The 12925-nt window shown below is 32.8% G+C and overlaps 1 protein-coding gene and 1 pseudogene across 1 annotated transcript; one reads left to right on the forward strand and one right to left on the reverse strand.

Moving 5' to 3' along the window:
- The first annotated feature begins 458 nt into the window (after positions 1 to 458).
- On the forward strand, positions 459 to 5605 carry LOC140929162 (uncharacterized). The gene is made up of 5 exons (XM_073379031.1): positions 459 to 738; positions 1087 to 1165; positions 2132 to 2310; positions 2764 to 3924; positions 5550 to 5605. The coding sequence occupies exons 1-5, from the start codon at positions 459 to 461 to the stop codon at positions 5603 to 5605; spliced, it is 1755 nt and encodes a 584-aa protein (XP_073235132.1).
- A 1266-nt stretch (positions 5606 to 6871) lies between these two features.
- On the reverse strand, positions 6872 to 10975 carry LOC140929163 (uncharacterized; annotated as a pseudogene).
- Positions 10976 to 12925: the final 1950 nt, after the last annotated feature.

Raw genomic sequence — 12925 nt, forward strand, 5'->3', positions numbered from 1 at the left:
AAAAATGATTATTTTCCTGAAGGAAAAAAATTTAGTAGTTTATCCGCAAATAAAATAAAGAAATATTTTGATAGTTTTTTAAGAGGTCAAAAAAATGGGAGATTACAACAAGATATAAGTCATTTACGTTTAAAAGAAACAGATGTTAATTTTATATATAGATTAGAAGAAGATTTAGAAATTTACTCTGATGTGTTTTACGCGTATTATGAAGATAATTTTCCAGTTTTTAATTTTGATCCAAATGATAAAATTAAGTATGATGAATTTTGTGAAAGTTTTGAAAAGTTTAAGTCACAGTTAAAACCTGATTTTCCTACTTATTTTGAGCTTTACAATAGATTTATGAATAGTGATAGTGAAGAGTATGACTTTACTTCTTTATCTGATAGTGATTCTGAATAATTAAAACTTAAAAAATTATGTCTTATAATATAAGCTTAGTATTATAAGACATCATGTCTAACCAAGAAAACGGTTTTCAGGGTTCAGTACCCTTTATACAAGATAAGGAATTTCAAAATATGTCATTGGATCAAATTAGGCATATAATAAAACAAGAAGAAGAAGCTCTCAAAAAAGATTATAGTGAGTTAGATGAGAGAAAGAGATTAATAAAAAAAATTAAGAGATTACAAAAAGATAGAGAGAAAGTAAGACAAGGTATTGATATCAAAAAAGAGTATAAAAAGAAAAAGAAAAAGAAGCCTAAAACTTTTGAGGAGTATTTTGAGGAATGTATAAAAAATAAAAAAATTCCATCAGATACTCCTCTTTATTTTCGTAAAGCTTTAGAGCGAGCTATTATAGAACATGAAGAAGAAATTGTAAGAGAGAAATCATCTCTTGAAAAATTTGCTAATAAATATGTTATTAAAGGAGAAGAAGGACTTACACCAATTCAATATTTTGTTAAAATTAAAAATAAACTAAAAAAGTTTTTTTTATCACATAGGAATATAAAATTTAAAACTTTTTTGGTTTGTTTAATGGAGCAACAATTAATTGGTAAAGATGGAATTATAGATTTTGAAATAGATAAAGCTTTTTTTACATCATTTACTCATACTTATATTGAATCAACAGATGTTGATGAATTAATTAATAAGTTTACAGATGAAAATGAAGAACAACAAGAAAATTATTTAGAAAAGGGTAGTGGATGGTATTTTAAAGAAGTGGTACAATTTGAAATCCATACTGTTGAGTTTAATCCTGCAAAGGGGTCTTCTTATATCAAACTTCCAGATTGGATATCAAACAAAAAAGCAATTGTTAATATACAAAACAAAGATGAGAAATGCTTTCTTTGGTGTATACTTAGATATCTTTATCCAAGAGAAAGAGATGAACAAAAATTAAAAGATTTAGAGAAGTATGAAAATTCTTTTAATACTAAAGGAATTACTTTTACTATGAAATTAAAAGATATTTCCAAGTTTGAGAGACTTAATCCCAGTATTCCAGGAATTAATGTTTTTTCAGCTAATGAAAACAGAGTTTTTTATCCTTTGAGAATGGCAGAAAGAGATTGTTTGAATACAATAGATTTATTTTTGTATGAAGAAGATGGAGCTTCACATTACACACTAATCAAACATTTTAATCGTTTTATTAAGTCTCAAAAAACTAAAAGTCATAACAAATCATTTCATATTTGCAAAAGGTGTTTTTCACATTATACCAAACCTGAATTACTACAAAATCATATCAAATACTGTTCAAACAATAAAACAGTTTTTGTAAAAATGCCAGAAAAAGGAACGATGCTATATTTCAAAAATTATGAAAAACAAATTCCAATGCCTTTTGTAGTTTATGCAGATTTTGAATGTTTTACTAAACCAATGAATAATTGCAGTCCAGATCCAAATAAATCCTTCACTTACAATTATCAAAAACACGAACCGTCTGGATTTTGTTATTTTATCAAAGGAATAACAGATTCATTTGTGCCAGTTACTTATACCAAAAACAAAGATAGTGATGATTTAGCATTAATATTTGTTAACAAAATTGCAGAAGTAACACAAAGTATTTATAATAAATATTATCACCATCCAAAAAAACTATCACTTTCACGAGATGAACAAAAATCATTTGTTAAAGCTACAACTTGTCATATTTGTAGTGGATTATTAAACGGTGATAAAGTTAGAGATCATTGCCACTTTACAGGTAAATACCGCGGGGCAGCACATAACAAATGTAATCTTCGTTGTCGTAAACCAAGAGTATTACCAGTTATAATTCACAATCTTCAAGGCTATGACGCACATTTGTTTATTAAACAACTTGCTACTATTCCAGGTGAACTCAACTGTATACCATCTACGGAAGAAAAGTATATTTCATTTTCAAAATATATTAAGGTTGGTGAATACAAAGATTTATCAGGTTTTATCAAACCAATAAATTTTGAAATAAGATTTATAGATTCATTCAAGTTTCTTCAAACATCACTTGCCAATCTTGTTTCAAATCTTCAACCAGATGATTTTCATAATACTAAAAAAAGATTTAAGAAAAATATAAATCTACTAACTCGTAAAGGAGTATACCCATATGATTATGTTTCATCACTCGAAAAATTATTTGAAACACAATTACCTCCAAAAGAGGAATTCTATTCAAAGCTAAATAATGAAGATATAGCAGATGATGATTACCAACATGCTATTAATGTATGGAATACATTCAAATGTAAATCAATAAGAGATTATCATGATCTTTACCTAAAGTCTGATGTCCTACTTTTGTCAGATGTATTTGAAAACTTTAGAAAAACTTGCCTCCACCATTACAACCTACTAGATCCAGCACATTATTACACATCTCCTGGTCTAGCTTGGGATGCATGCCTCAAAGAGACAGGTCAGCATTTAGAGTTATTAAATGATTACGATATGTTAATGATGATTGAGCGTGGTATTCGTGGTGGAATAACTCATATATCAAAGCGTTACGCAGAAGCAAATAATAAATATATGGATGATTATAATCCTGATAAATCATCAAGTTATATTCAATATCTTGATGCAAACAATCTATACGGTTGGGCTATGACTCAAAGTCTTCCAACACATGGATTTAGATGGATAACTAATATAACAAAACAAGAAGTAATTGATATTGTAGATGGTGCAAATCATAGTATGTCAAATCATGGAAAGAAAGGATATATGTTTGAAGTTGATTTGGAATATCCATCCAAACTATGGAAATCACATAATGACTATCCACTTGCACCTGAAAATATAAAAGTTAATGGTGTTGAAAAACTTATATGTCATTTTAAACCTCGAAAAAACTATGTTGTGCATTACAGAAATCTTAGACAATATTTAGAAATGGGAATGAAGATTACTGCTGTTCATCGAGGAATATCATTTTATCAGTCTTCTTGGATGGAGCCATATATAAGAAAAAATACAGAATTAAGAAAGTGTGCTAAAAACAGTTTTGAGAAAGATTTTTTTAAATTAATGAATAACTCAGTTTTTGGAAAGACAATAGAAAACATAAGGAAAAGACAGAATATAATTCTTATTGATGATCGTGTCAAAGCTGCTAAACTTTCAAGTAAACCAAACTTTGATAGAGCAACAATATTTGATAAGAATCTTATTGCAGTTCATATGAAGCGTACAGAAGTGTATTTTAACAAACCAGTATATGTTGGTCAAGCAATACTTGATTTGTCAAAAACGCTAATGTTTAATTTTCATTATAAATATATTAAAGAAAAATATAAAGACAAAGCTGAGTTATTGTTTACAGATACTGACTCGTTGATGTACCAAATTAAAACAGATGATTTTTATAAAGATATATATAATGATGTGTATTATAGATTTGACACATCTGATTATCCATCAAATCATCCTTCTGGAATACCAACAGGATATAACAAAAAAGTAATAGGTATGTTTAAAGATGAAGTAGCAGGAAAACAAATCACAAAGTTTATCGGTCTTCGTCCAAAACTTTATACATTCAAAATTGATGATGGTAATACATCCAAAAAGTGTAAAGGTGTAAAGAAGAGTGTTGTGTCAAAGGGAATAGATTTTGAGCATTACTTTGAGTGTTTATTTACTGGTGAAAAGCAAATGAGAAGTATGAAAATTATAAGAAGTGAAGCTCATGAAATTTATTCAAAAGAAGTTAACAAAATAGCGTTAAGTAGTGAAGATGACAAAAGGATAGTACTAGATAATAAGGTAAATACTTTAGCTCTTAGGTAAATTAACTTTAAGATAAATTTTATAACAATTAATAAATGTACACGGAAGATCAAATAAAAGAATATCTGGATATATTGCATTCTTTTACTCATTCACCACAGAATATAGATAATAAAAATAAATGTCGCAACTGCCAAAGTATAAATTTTTTTATTAAATATGGTTATTATATTTGTGAAGAGTGTGGAACGATGAATGATCATGTATTAGGTTATTTTGACCTAAAAGAATACGATCGATTTCATTATAAAAAAGAGTATTTATCAGAGAAAGTATTATTATGAAAAAAAGGTTGATCAAATTTCTAAATTAATACATCTAAATGATGATGAAAAGAATGAATTATATAGTCGTCTAATGTCAATAGATAACCATGTAATGAAAATAATAAACAAGCAATTTTGTAGAAAGAGAATGATAAACATTTTTTATTTAATTAAAAAACTTTTGGAGGAGATGGGTTGTGAAAAGAGTAGTCAAGTTTATTTAAAGATATCACCCCAAAATATAAAAAATTATGAAAAGTGGTGGGATAGTTATAAATCACTAATTTGTGAAAGCACCAGTAAATAATTTTATATTTTTTAAAAATATAAAATTTAATCTTCTAAGTAACTATATCCACTTTCAAATACTCTAAAAATATCTAAAAATGCTTTTGTTTCATAATAAAGATCTTCATTTATTTCCGAATCTATTTTTAAATTAATAAGAGTTTGATATATTCCTTCTATATCAATACCACCATCTTTCATAGCAGCTTCTACAAGTTTTGAAACATATTCAACTTTACATTTTTTTTCAAGTTCTGAACTATTTTCGTTAATTTTCATTAGATCAACTAATTCTTCTCTTTTTTCTTCTGTTATTTTAAATTGTCTGTGTAACATATCAATATGATTTGAAGCAAGATTTTCTAGGAATTCTTTTTGTATTTCTTTCATTTCTTTAAATTCTGAGAGTATATACTCACCATGTAAAAATTCAAAAATTTCTTTTAGTAATGTTTTAGCAAGATGATTTAAATCTTTTTGCCTTATAATAACAGCTGCCATTTTATTTATAGAATTATATTATTCCTTTATGAAAGCACCAATAAATAATTCCGGTTAGATAACCAAGTACTTCACATTCTTTGAAAGGTGAGTTGATTGCATATACACATCCTCTTCCAATACTATAATGTTTCCAGAAAGCTCTAAAAGCGAGACTGAATATCAGGTGATTGGTAATGATATTTGAATCAGAATTTAGGTAGTGTCTTGATGTTGTCAACCTATAAATAATTTGATCTATTTTTAGGTTTTGTGAAAAATACTTTGCGTAGAGAAACTGATAAACTAGACAAGCTTTTATGAAGTTATCCGGATAAAATGGTGTTTTATAAGTTGGAAAGTAAAGATTAACATATTCCACTATTGTACTAATCATTTTATATATTATGTTTAGAGTAAAAAATATAAAAAGGAGGCCCCAATTCAGGGCCCCCTTGGAGGAGAACAAAATTGTATAATAATCACCGAAGCAGGTTTAAGTAATAAAATAAAAAAAGTTCAACCCCATGAATCACGGGGTTGAACTTTTATTTACTATATTAATGAACCAGGATTTTACGAATTAGTTTTTTCAATATTTATCTAAATATTGAAAATAAAGACTTTAAGAATATAATTTTAATATAAAATGACAAACATGATTGAGAAAAGTTATAAAAATGAAGATTTAGGAATTGAGTTAAAATCATTTATCGATAAAAAGCAAAATGTCTGGTTTCTTGGAAAAGATGTAGCTGAGATACTTGGCTATAGTAAAACAAGAGATGCATTATCACGACATGTTGATAATGAGGATAAACAACAAATATTTACTTCTCATACCAGCGTCCACAAAACGGGGACGGTGGCTCCATGTGGTAGTATGTGCACTTACATAAATGAATCAGGCTTCTACTCCCTTGTATTATCCTCTAAATTAGAAACAGCTAAAAAGTTCAAACATTGGATTACCTCACAAGTTCTACCTTCGATAAGAAAATATGGTTTTTACAAAATGTTTGATAACCCTAATAATAAAATGTTTAAAATAGAAAATGAGACAGATCTACATTACAAAGTTGTACAACTAATTAGAAATTATTATCCAGATTCAATATTAGTAGCTGGATTGGGAGAGAATCAAGATACAGAGGAAAAAAGACTAGATTCCTATAAAAAAGGATATCAACGAGGACAACCAGATCTAATGATTCTAGATTACCACAGGGAATATAAAGGTCTCTGTATTGAATTCAAATCACCAACTAACAATTACTGTGTATCAGAATTTCAACTAAAGATGAAAGAGAGGTACCGAAATAATGATTACGCATTTATTTTGAGTAATGATTATGATAAGATCAGTAAATTTATACATAATTATATGGATGGTGTACGTATTCTTTGTAAATATTGCCCAAAAGCATTTTGTAGTAAGAAAACTCTTAATAATCATCACAAAGTAATTCACAGAATTGAAAAAAACATTTAATTTTTGATATAGTACTAATATCAAAAACTTGGAATAAAATGTAGAGTATGGATTCATCAGGTTACTCTATTTATCTAAAAGGTAAACTAGTTATTTTTTTATATATTAAATTTATTTTTATATTTTTCCGCAAAGTTATCCACACTTGATGGACATTGATCAATTATCATTTCATCTAATATTTTAATACGATCTATAAATTCTTGTTTATTCCACTCATCTCCTCTGAGTGCTGATCGAAGTTCTACTAATACTTTTTCATAAGTAGTATAAGCCAGCTTTGTTGTTTCTATCTTCTTCTTAAAATCTTTCTTTTTTGTAATTCCAGCTACAATTACTCCTGCTCCATTTATTACTCCAAGAATAATAGGATTTAGTGTTAATCCTCCTGTAATAGTGCCTTAACAGCAATAAGAGACAAACTAGTAATAGTAAAAAAATTATCTAAAAATTTATAAGATTTATAAGATTTTTTATAGCACCAATGTTTTTTATGATAGTGTTTATAGAGATTAGAAATAGTGTTATATTGTTCCTCTGATAAATCTTTATCAATATGATTAAATTCAAAAATACTCTTTCTTTTACTACTATTTCTTTTCATTTATTCTTTTGTTTACATTATTGAGCAGTAGCTTCCACTATAATACATAAGTTCCATTTAACTTTTCTTGAAGAATTATTTTGTGATATTCTACAGAGTCAGTGTCGTAAAAGTTTGGTGAATACATAAATTTTTCGATTATTCCATCTTGATCTAAAAACTCAAATTTTTGATTAGCTGAGTGACTAACAACTGAAGCAACTATTTCTGCGGAGTAGTTACTTATTTTAACCTTTGTAGTACTTGTTCTAATATTTTCTGCTAACCATAAAACTACTTTTTTTCCATTAAAACTACTTGGGATTGGTATATTTTTTCTTGTATTACTAATTTGTAAATTTAGTGTATTATTTACATTAAGATAATATAAAAATAAAAGTTGATTATTATTTATATCTTTTTTTGTAATGCTAAAATTCCTATTTCTCCAAAGATTAAAAATAATACATAACGTGTAACTTGTATGACCAGTAACAGGTGAGTAAGAAATAGTATAACCATTAACATTCAATCCATCTTTTTTTATAATGTCAACTGTTTTATTTGGAAAAGTAAGATTTCTTGCAGAATTACCTGTAATAGAGGATAAAGCATTAAAAACAACTCCAGATCCTTGTTTATTTATCACGTAACTATTTGCGTTAGTAAAGTCAAAAAAATCTTTAAAATATTTTCTGTAAATAATATTTGATGTAAAATCAACTAACTCATTAACCATAGCAACTGTGGCAGCGCTATTGTTACTGTTTCTATCGAGAGCAATATTTAGTATTTTTTTATTATTTGTTTTAATGTCAACATTATACTTAACTTCTGTTGGTTTAATATCAAATGCGGTGTGATAGTCGTAAACTTTAACTGGATCGATATTGCTAAATGTCCCCATAATACCATAAGCAATCATATAAACCCCTAAAAACTGTCTCGGATATGTATTCAAGTTATATCCACCACGAAGAATATCAACCAAAATGTGAAGAAAGAACTTATTCCCAGATAACAACTTTCGGAAATTAACTATTATTCTATGGTAGTACATAGTTTGTGTTTTCCCTGTTGGATCAGCGTACCTATGGGATAGTTTTTTTACACCTACATTTCCAATTGACAATCCTGTTGAAGTTCCTTTGTCAACACTTATTTTACACACTTATCCTTTGTCAACACTTATTTTATTTTTATTATTCCAAAGATTATAATCTGTGTTGAGTATTTCTAAACACAACGTGTAATCAGTATTTACAGCTAGTCTAAAAAAATTAATTCCCATCTTATAAATATATTTATGTCCCCTTTCACGAATATGGTAAAATAATACCAACTCCGAGTGCACTTAATGTCAACAGCCAAGCTTAGTTTGCTAGAGTGCATAAAAAATAGCAACAAACAGTTGGGATTAAAATTCTGGCCATTCCAGATGGCCGCTTTTATTTACATAACTAAGAAATCCAAGAAATAAGAAACTAAAAGTAATTTATTTAAGCTCTAGCAAAGGTGAGGGCCACGATAAAAGGCCACAGGACGCTGTTTCAGCGGCCGGCCCCACCCGCAGGCTGTTGACTTATAAATGCAGACTTAGGGTATGATAAACACAGCGCCAGCTTGTGTTTCGGGATATTAACAGCTAAACGCTTGCTTACGTAAAATTCGTACCTAAACTAGGCGTTCTGATATATTTGGGAAAGGCGTTTGATTTCCAGCGACCTAGTAAACGAATTTGAGAGTCAGAAAAACCTTTAGCGGTAGCCCAACTAGCGGCTCCAATACGGAAACTATGAGCTTTGTAAAGAGCACAGTCAAGGTTGTTAAACTTCAGGGCAGCTTTAAGCTTCGTGACAAAAAATGTCCTAGTGATAGGCGTCCCATCGGGCCAGCAAAACAAGGGACCCGGAGCATAACCTCTAAGTGAAACATATTGCAAAAGCAACTGTACAGGACAGCACAAGGACTCAGGATAAATGTAAACAACAAAATTCTGTCCCGGGTCACTGTGTTTGTAGTTAATAAGAGTAAGCTGAAGGGCTTTGACGTTTCCCTTCTTATCCACTAAGCGATCTAACTGAGTTATTCTAATGAGATTAGTGCTCTCACCGGAAGTTGTTGTTATTTCTCCTATTCGCAGAAATGCAAAAAATGCAATGGCACACATAGCTGAGAGCAAATGTATTTGATATGCTGATGAGACTGTGTGTTGAAACGATCCTAATAGCTTGTTTAGGATTGGTAACGTAATCGGCAAACGAATATCTGTAGTGGGAGCTAACTTCCTATAGCCCTTAAGGAGCTGATTTATAATGGCTGCTTTGGTGGGATCATCCACTGCAGCTAATTGATGTACGTAACTAATGGCAGAAACATAAGACGTAACGGACGACGCTGCGTATTTCAAAGAGTACAAATGAGCAATAAACAAAGCTAAAATAGCTGGTTGAATGGGTAGCTTAATAAGCATGTCACCTAAAAATTGCTGGGCCCAAGAGGTAAATAGTGCCCAGGGCCTTTTGTAAGCTTTAACTGAAGCGCTACTGATGCTAGCCTCTAAAAGTGTTTTAGTTATATCGGCCAGTTCTCTGGTAGCAGATGTGGAGGAACAATTGTCGGTTCGGCTGCTGCATACTGGTCGAGGGACTTGAATTTGTCTACCTGTAAACGCGATAATGCGTCAGCGCTTGTGTTACAAATACGGGGCAGATGAACTGCCTTAAAAAGTATGTTATGCTTCAAACATGACAAAACCAAGGAGCGGACTAAAACCAACAGTTTTTTATCTTTTGTGGTTTTCTTATTGATAACCTCCACAAGCGCTTGGTTATCTGTATGGAATGTGACACACTTATTGGCCAGCCTATTGGCCCATATTTCAACACTAATTACAATCGGAAACATTTCAAGTATGACTATATTAAGCGAGCTCCAACGCTTGGGCCAAGCGCCATATAACCAGTTCCTACCAAAAACCGCGCCATAGCCTAATGAGCCTGAAGCATCAGTGTATAGGTGTATCATATCGGATGAAAGCCAAACGAAATCTAAAAAGAACGATTTGCCGTTGAACTGTGTAAGGAATTGCAACCACAAGTGAAGATCGCCTTTTACTGCGCTCGTTAAGCGAATCATATACATCGGTCGCCTGACGCCTACTGTGAGGTTAATCATTCTTCGGAGAAATGTTCTTCCAGGCACAACTACTGAGCAGGTAAAATTTAACAACCCTATTAGAGATTGCATGTCTTTTAGAGTGACTTTCTTGCGCTTTAGGAAATCTTGTATCATGTTAGTACATTTGTCTATCTTATCCTGAGGAAGCCTCGCTTCCAACTTGCAAGTATCAAGTTCGATACCCGCAAAAGAAAGAACTGTACTAGGACCAACGGTCTTTTCAGGCGCCATGGGAACCCCTAAATCGTCACAAGTTGTTAAGAACGATAAAAGTTTTGTCGAACATGTAACTGTATCACGCTCAATGATGAGAAAATCGTCTAAGATATGTAGAATACCCGGAGTTGACAATTTGTAACGTGCAATCCATTCTAACGCGGAGCTAAATGCCTCAAAAATCTTGCACGAGCTGGAACAGCCCATGGGCAAGCACTTATCATAATAAAAGTGATCTTGCCAAAAAATACCAAGCAAGTCGTAATCATTTGGGTTAACCGGAATCAATCGAAAAGCATTTTTGACATTTGTCTTTGCAAGCGCACAGCCCCTGCCTGTGCGCCTAATAATCCTAATAGCATCGTCGATTGATGCGTAGCGAACTGAAGATGCTTCCGTAGGAATATGAGAATTGACAGATGTGCCATAAGGAAAAGATAAGTGATGAATTAAGCGAAATTCCCCTGGCGCCTTCTTAGGGATTAAACCTAACGGCGATAAACGCAATGAAGAAAAAGGCTTTTCAGAAAAAGGTCCAGCTATTCTACCTAATTTTAATTCCTTGGAAAGTTTTTCATTGACAGCTGAAGGATTTTGAATTGCTGACAGCAAATTATTGCAGAAGGACGTCTCGTGATGTCCGACGTAATCAAGAGAAAACCCTCTTAAGAAACCATCTAGTAGATAGCGCTTCGACGCCGGTGGATAGCCGTCTAAATAAAACTCTAATTTACTTATTTTGATTGGTGTTGGTAGCGGCATGTGCCGAGGCGGGGCGTGATGTAGCGGCAGAGGGTTTGGTCCCTCGACATCTAAAAGCCGGATGGGTTGCCCCACATTTGAAACATTCATGTTTGAAGTTACAGCCGAAACATTTTTCGCCTTGATGAAACTTCCAGCAAAAGCCTTTGGGAAAGGGCTGAGACGATTGTTTATTAGCGTTGTTTCCTGGAGAAGCTGGAAATGAACTACGGGTCATGTGGTGCGCCTGCAACCACAATTCCCATTGTATTTCATCCCAGGGAAAAAGGGATTTTTGCCGCAAATAGCGGAAATTCTCATCGTAATAGCGCCAATGCGCATTTTTGGCCGCTAAATCACGCACCGTCGCACTATACTTCATCAAGGCCGGTGCCGTTTCTGGAAAACGCACTGTGTAAATAGCAACAAAAATTTGAAATGCAGAGGTCCACTGATCGATTGTAGCTATGCGCTTGGTGTTTTGCACAGGCTCGAGACTAACAGTTGGCGTTGAAGACCCAGGTAAATTTTTTATTGTAAAATTGTATTTGGGGTCCCCGGGCAACGTTGCGAAAAGGCTACCTAAATCGACATATTCGTTTGCCCAGATTTTAGATTGCAGTTTTTCGGATACCCTACTCGCTAAGGGAACGGAAATCAACTTGTGAATAGTACCAGGCCGACTGTTAGCATCGGGACTGCCCGAAATTACAGAATCATTATTTGATTGAAAATTATGGCCCTCACCAGTTAAATCCTGAACAACAGCTGCCACTGACTCCTGTACAGCAGCAGCTGGATCAGCATTCTGCTCTGTGGTTGGAACAGTGTTCGCCGACGGGATAACGCCTGCCTCAGATAAACTTTTTATCACAGCGGCTGACACTGCCTTTGTCAGATCCGGAATGGAGACCGACGACGGGATCAATGAGGTCGTTAGGTCTTGACGATCCACTGCAGTGGTGGAATTGCCCGTGAGGGGTTGCCTTTCGAGTTCAGCTGGATGCGTAGCGTCTGCAAGATGGGGTGTTTGGACAGGGCCGTTGTGTGGAGGGACTCGTCGTGATCGCTTGCGTGCCACAGAAGGGACAGAACGGGTGGAACTAGACCTTTTAGCACCAACGCTGGTGGCTTTGCCTTGTGTAGCGCTTGTTCCTTTACTCAGGCGTTGTTTTCCACGAGTCATCATTCTGGCGGATCCGAGTAGTGCCCTAAAAGTAACAGACAAAACCTTTCGAACGACTAAGAAACTGGCCCTGATAAACGAATGTTACAAATGCGAAATAAAGGAGCTAGCGACCATAGGCAAAGAGGGTGGAATGGGATAGCGGACCAAGAAAGTTGATCGCCAGGTCATTCACTTAAACAGAGATAAATGTGGATAAGCAGGCAAACAACAAATCGGCAACATGTTTGGCAAACCCAGTAAAAT

Source organism: Porites lutea, chromosome 2, assembly GCF_958299795.1.
Source record: "Porites lutea chromosome 2, jaPorLute2.1, whole genome shotgun sequence".
In the NCBI taxonomy this organism is placed as follows: Eukaryota; Metazoa; Cnidaria; class Anthozoa; order Scleractinia; family Poritidae; genus Porites; species Porites lutea.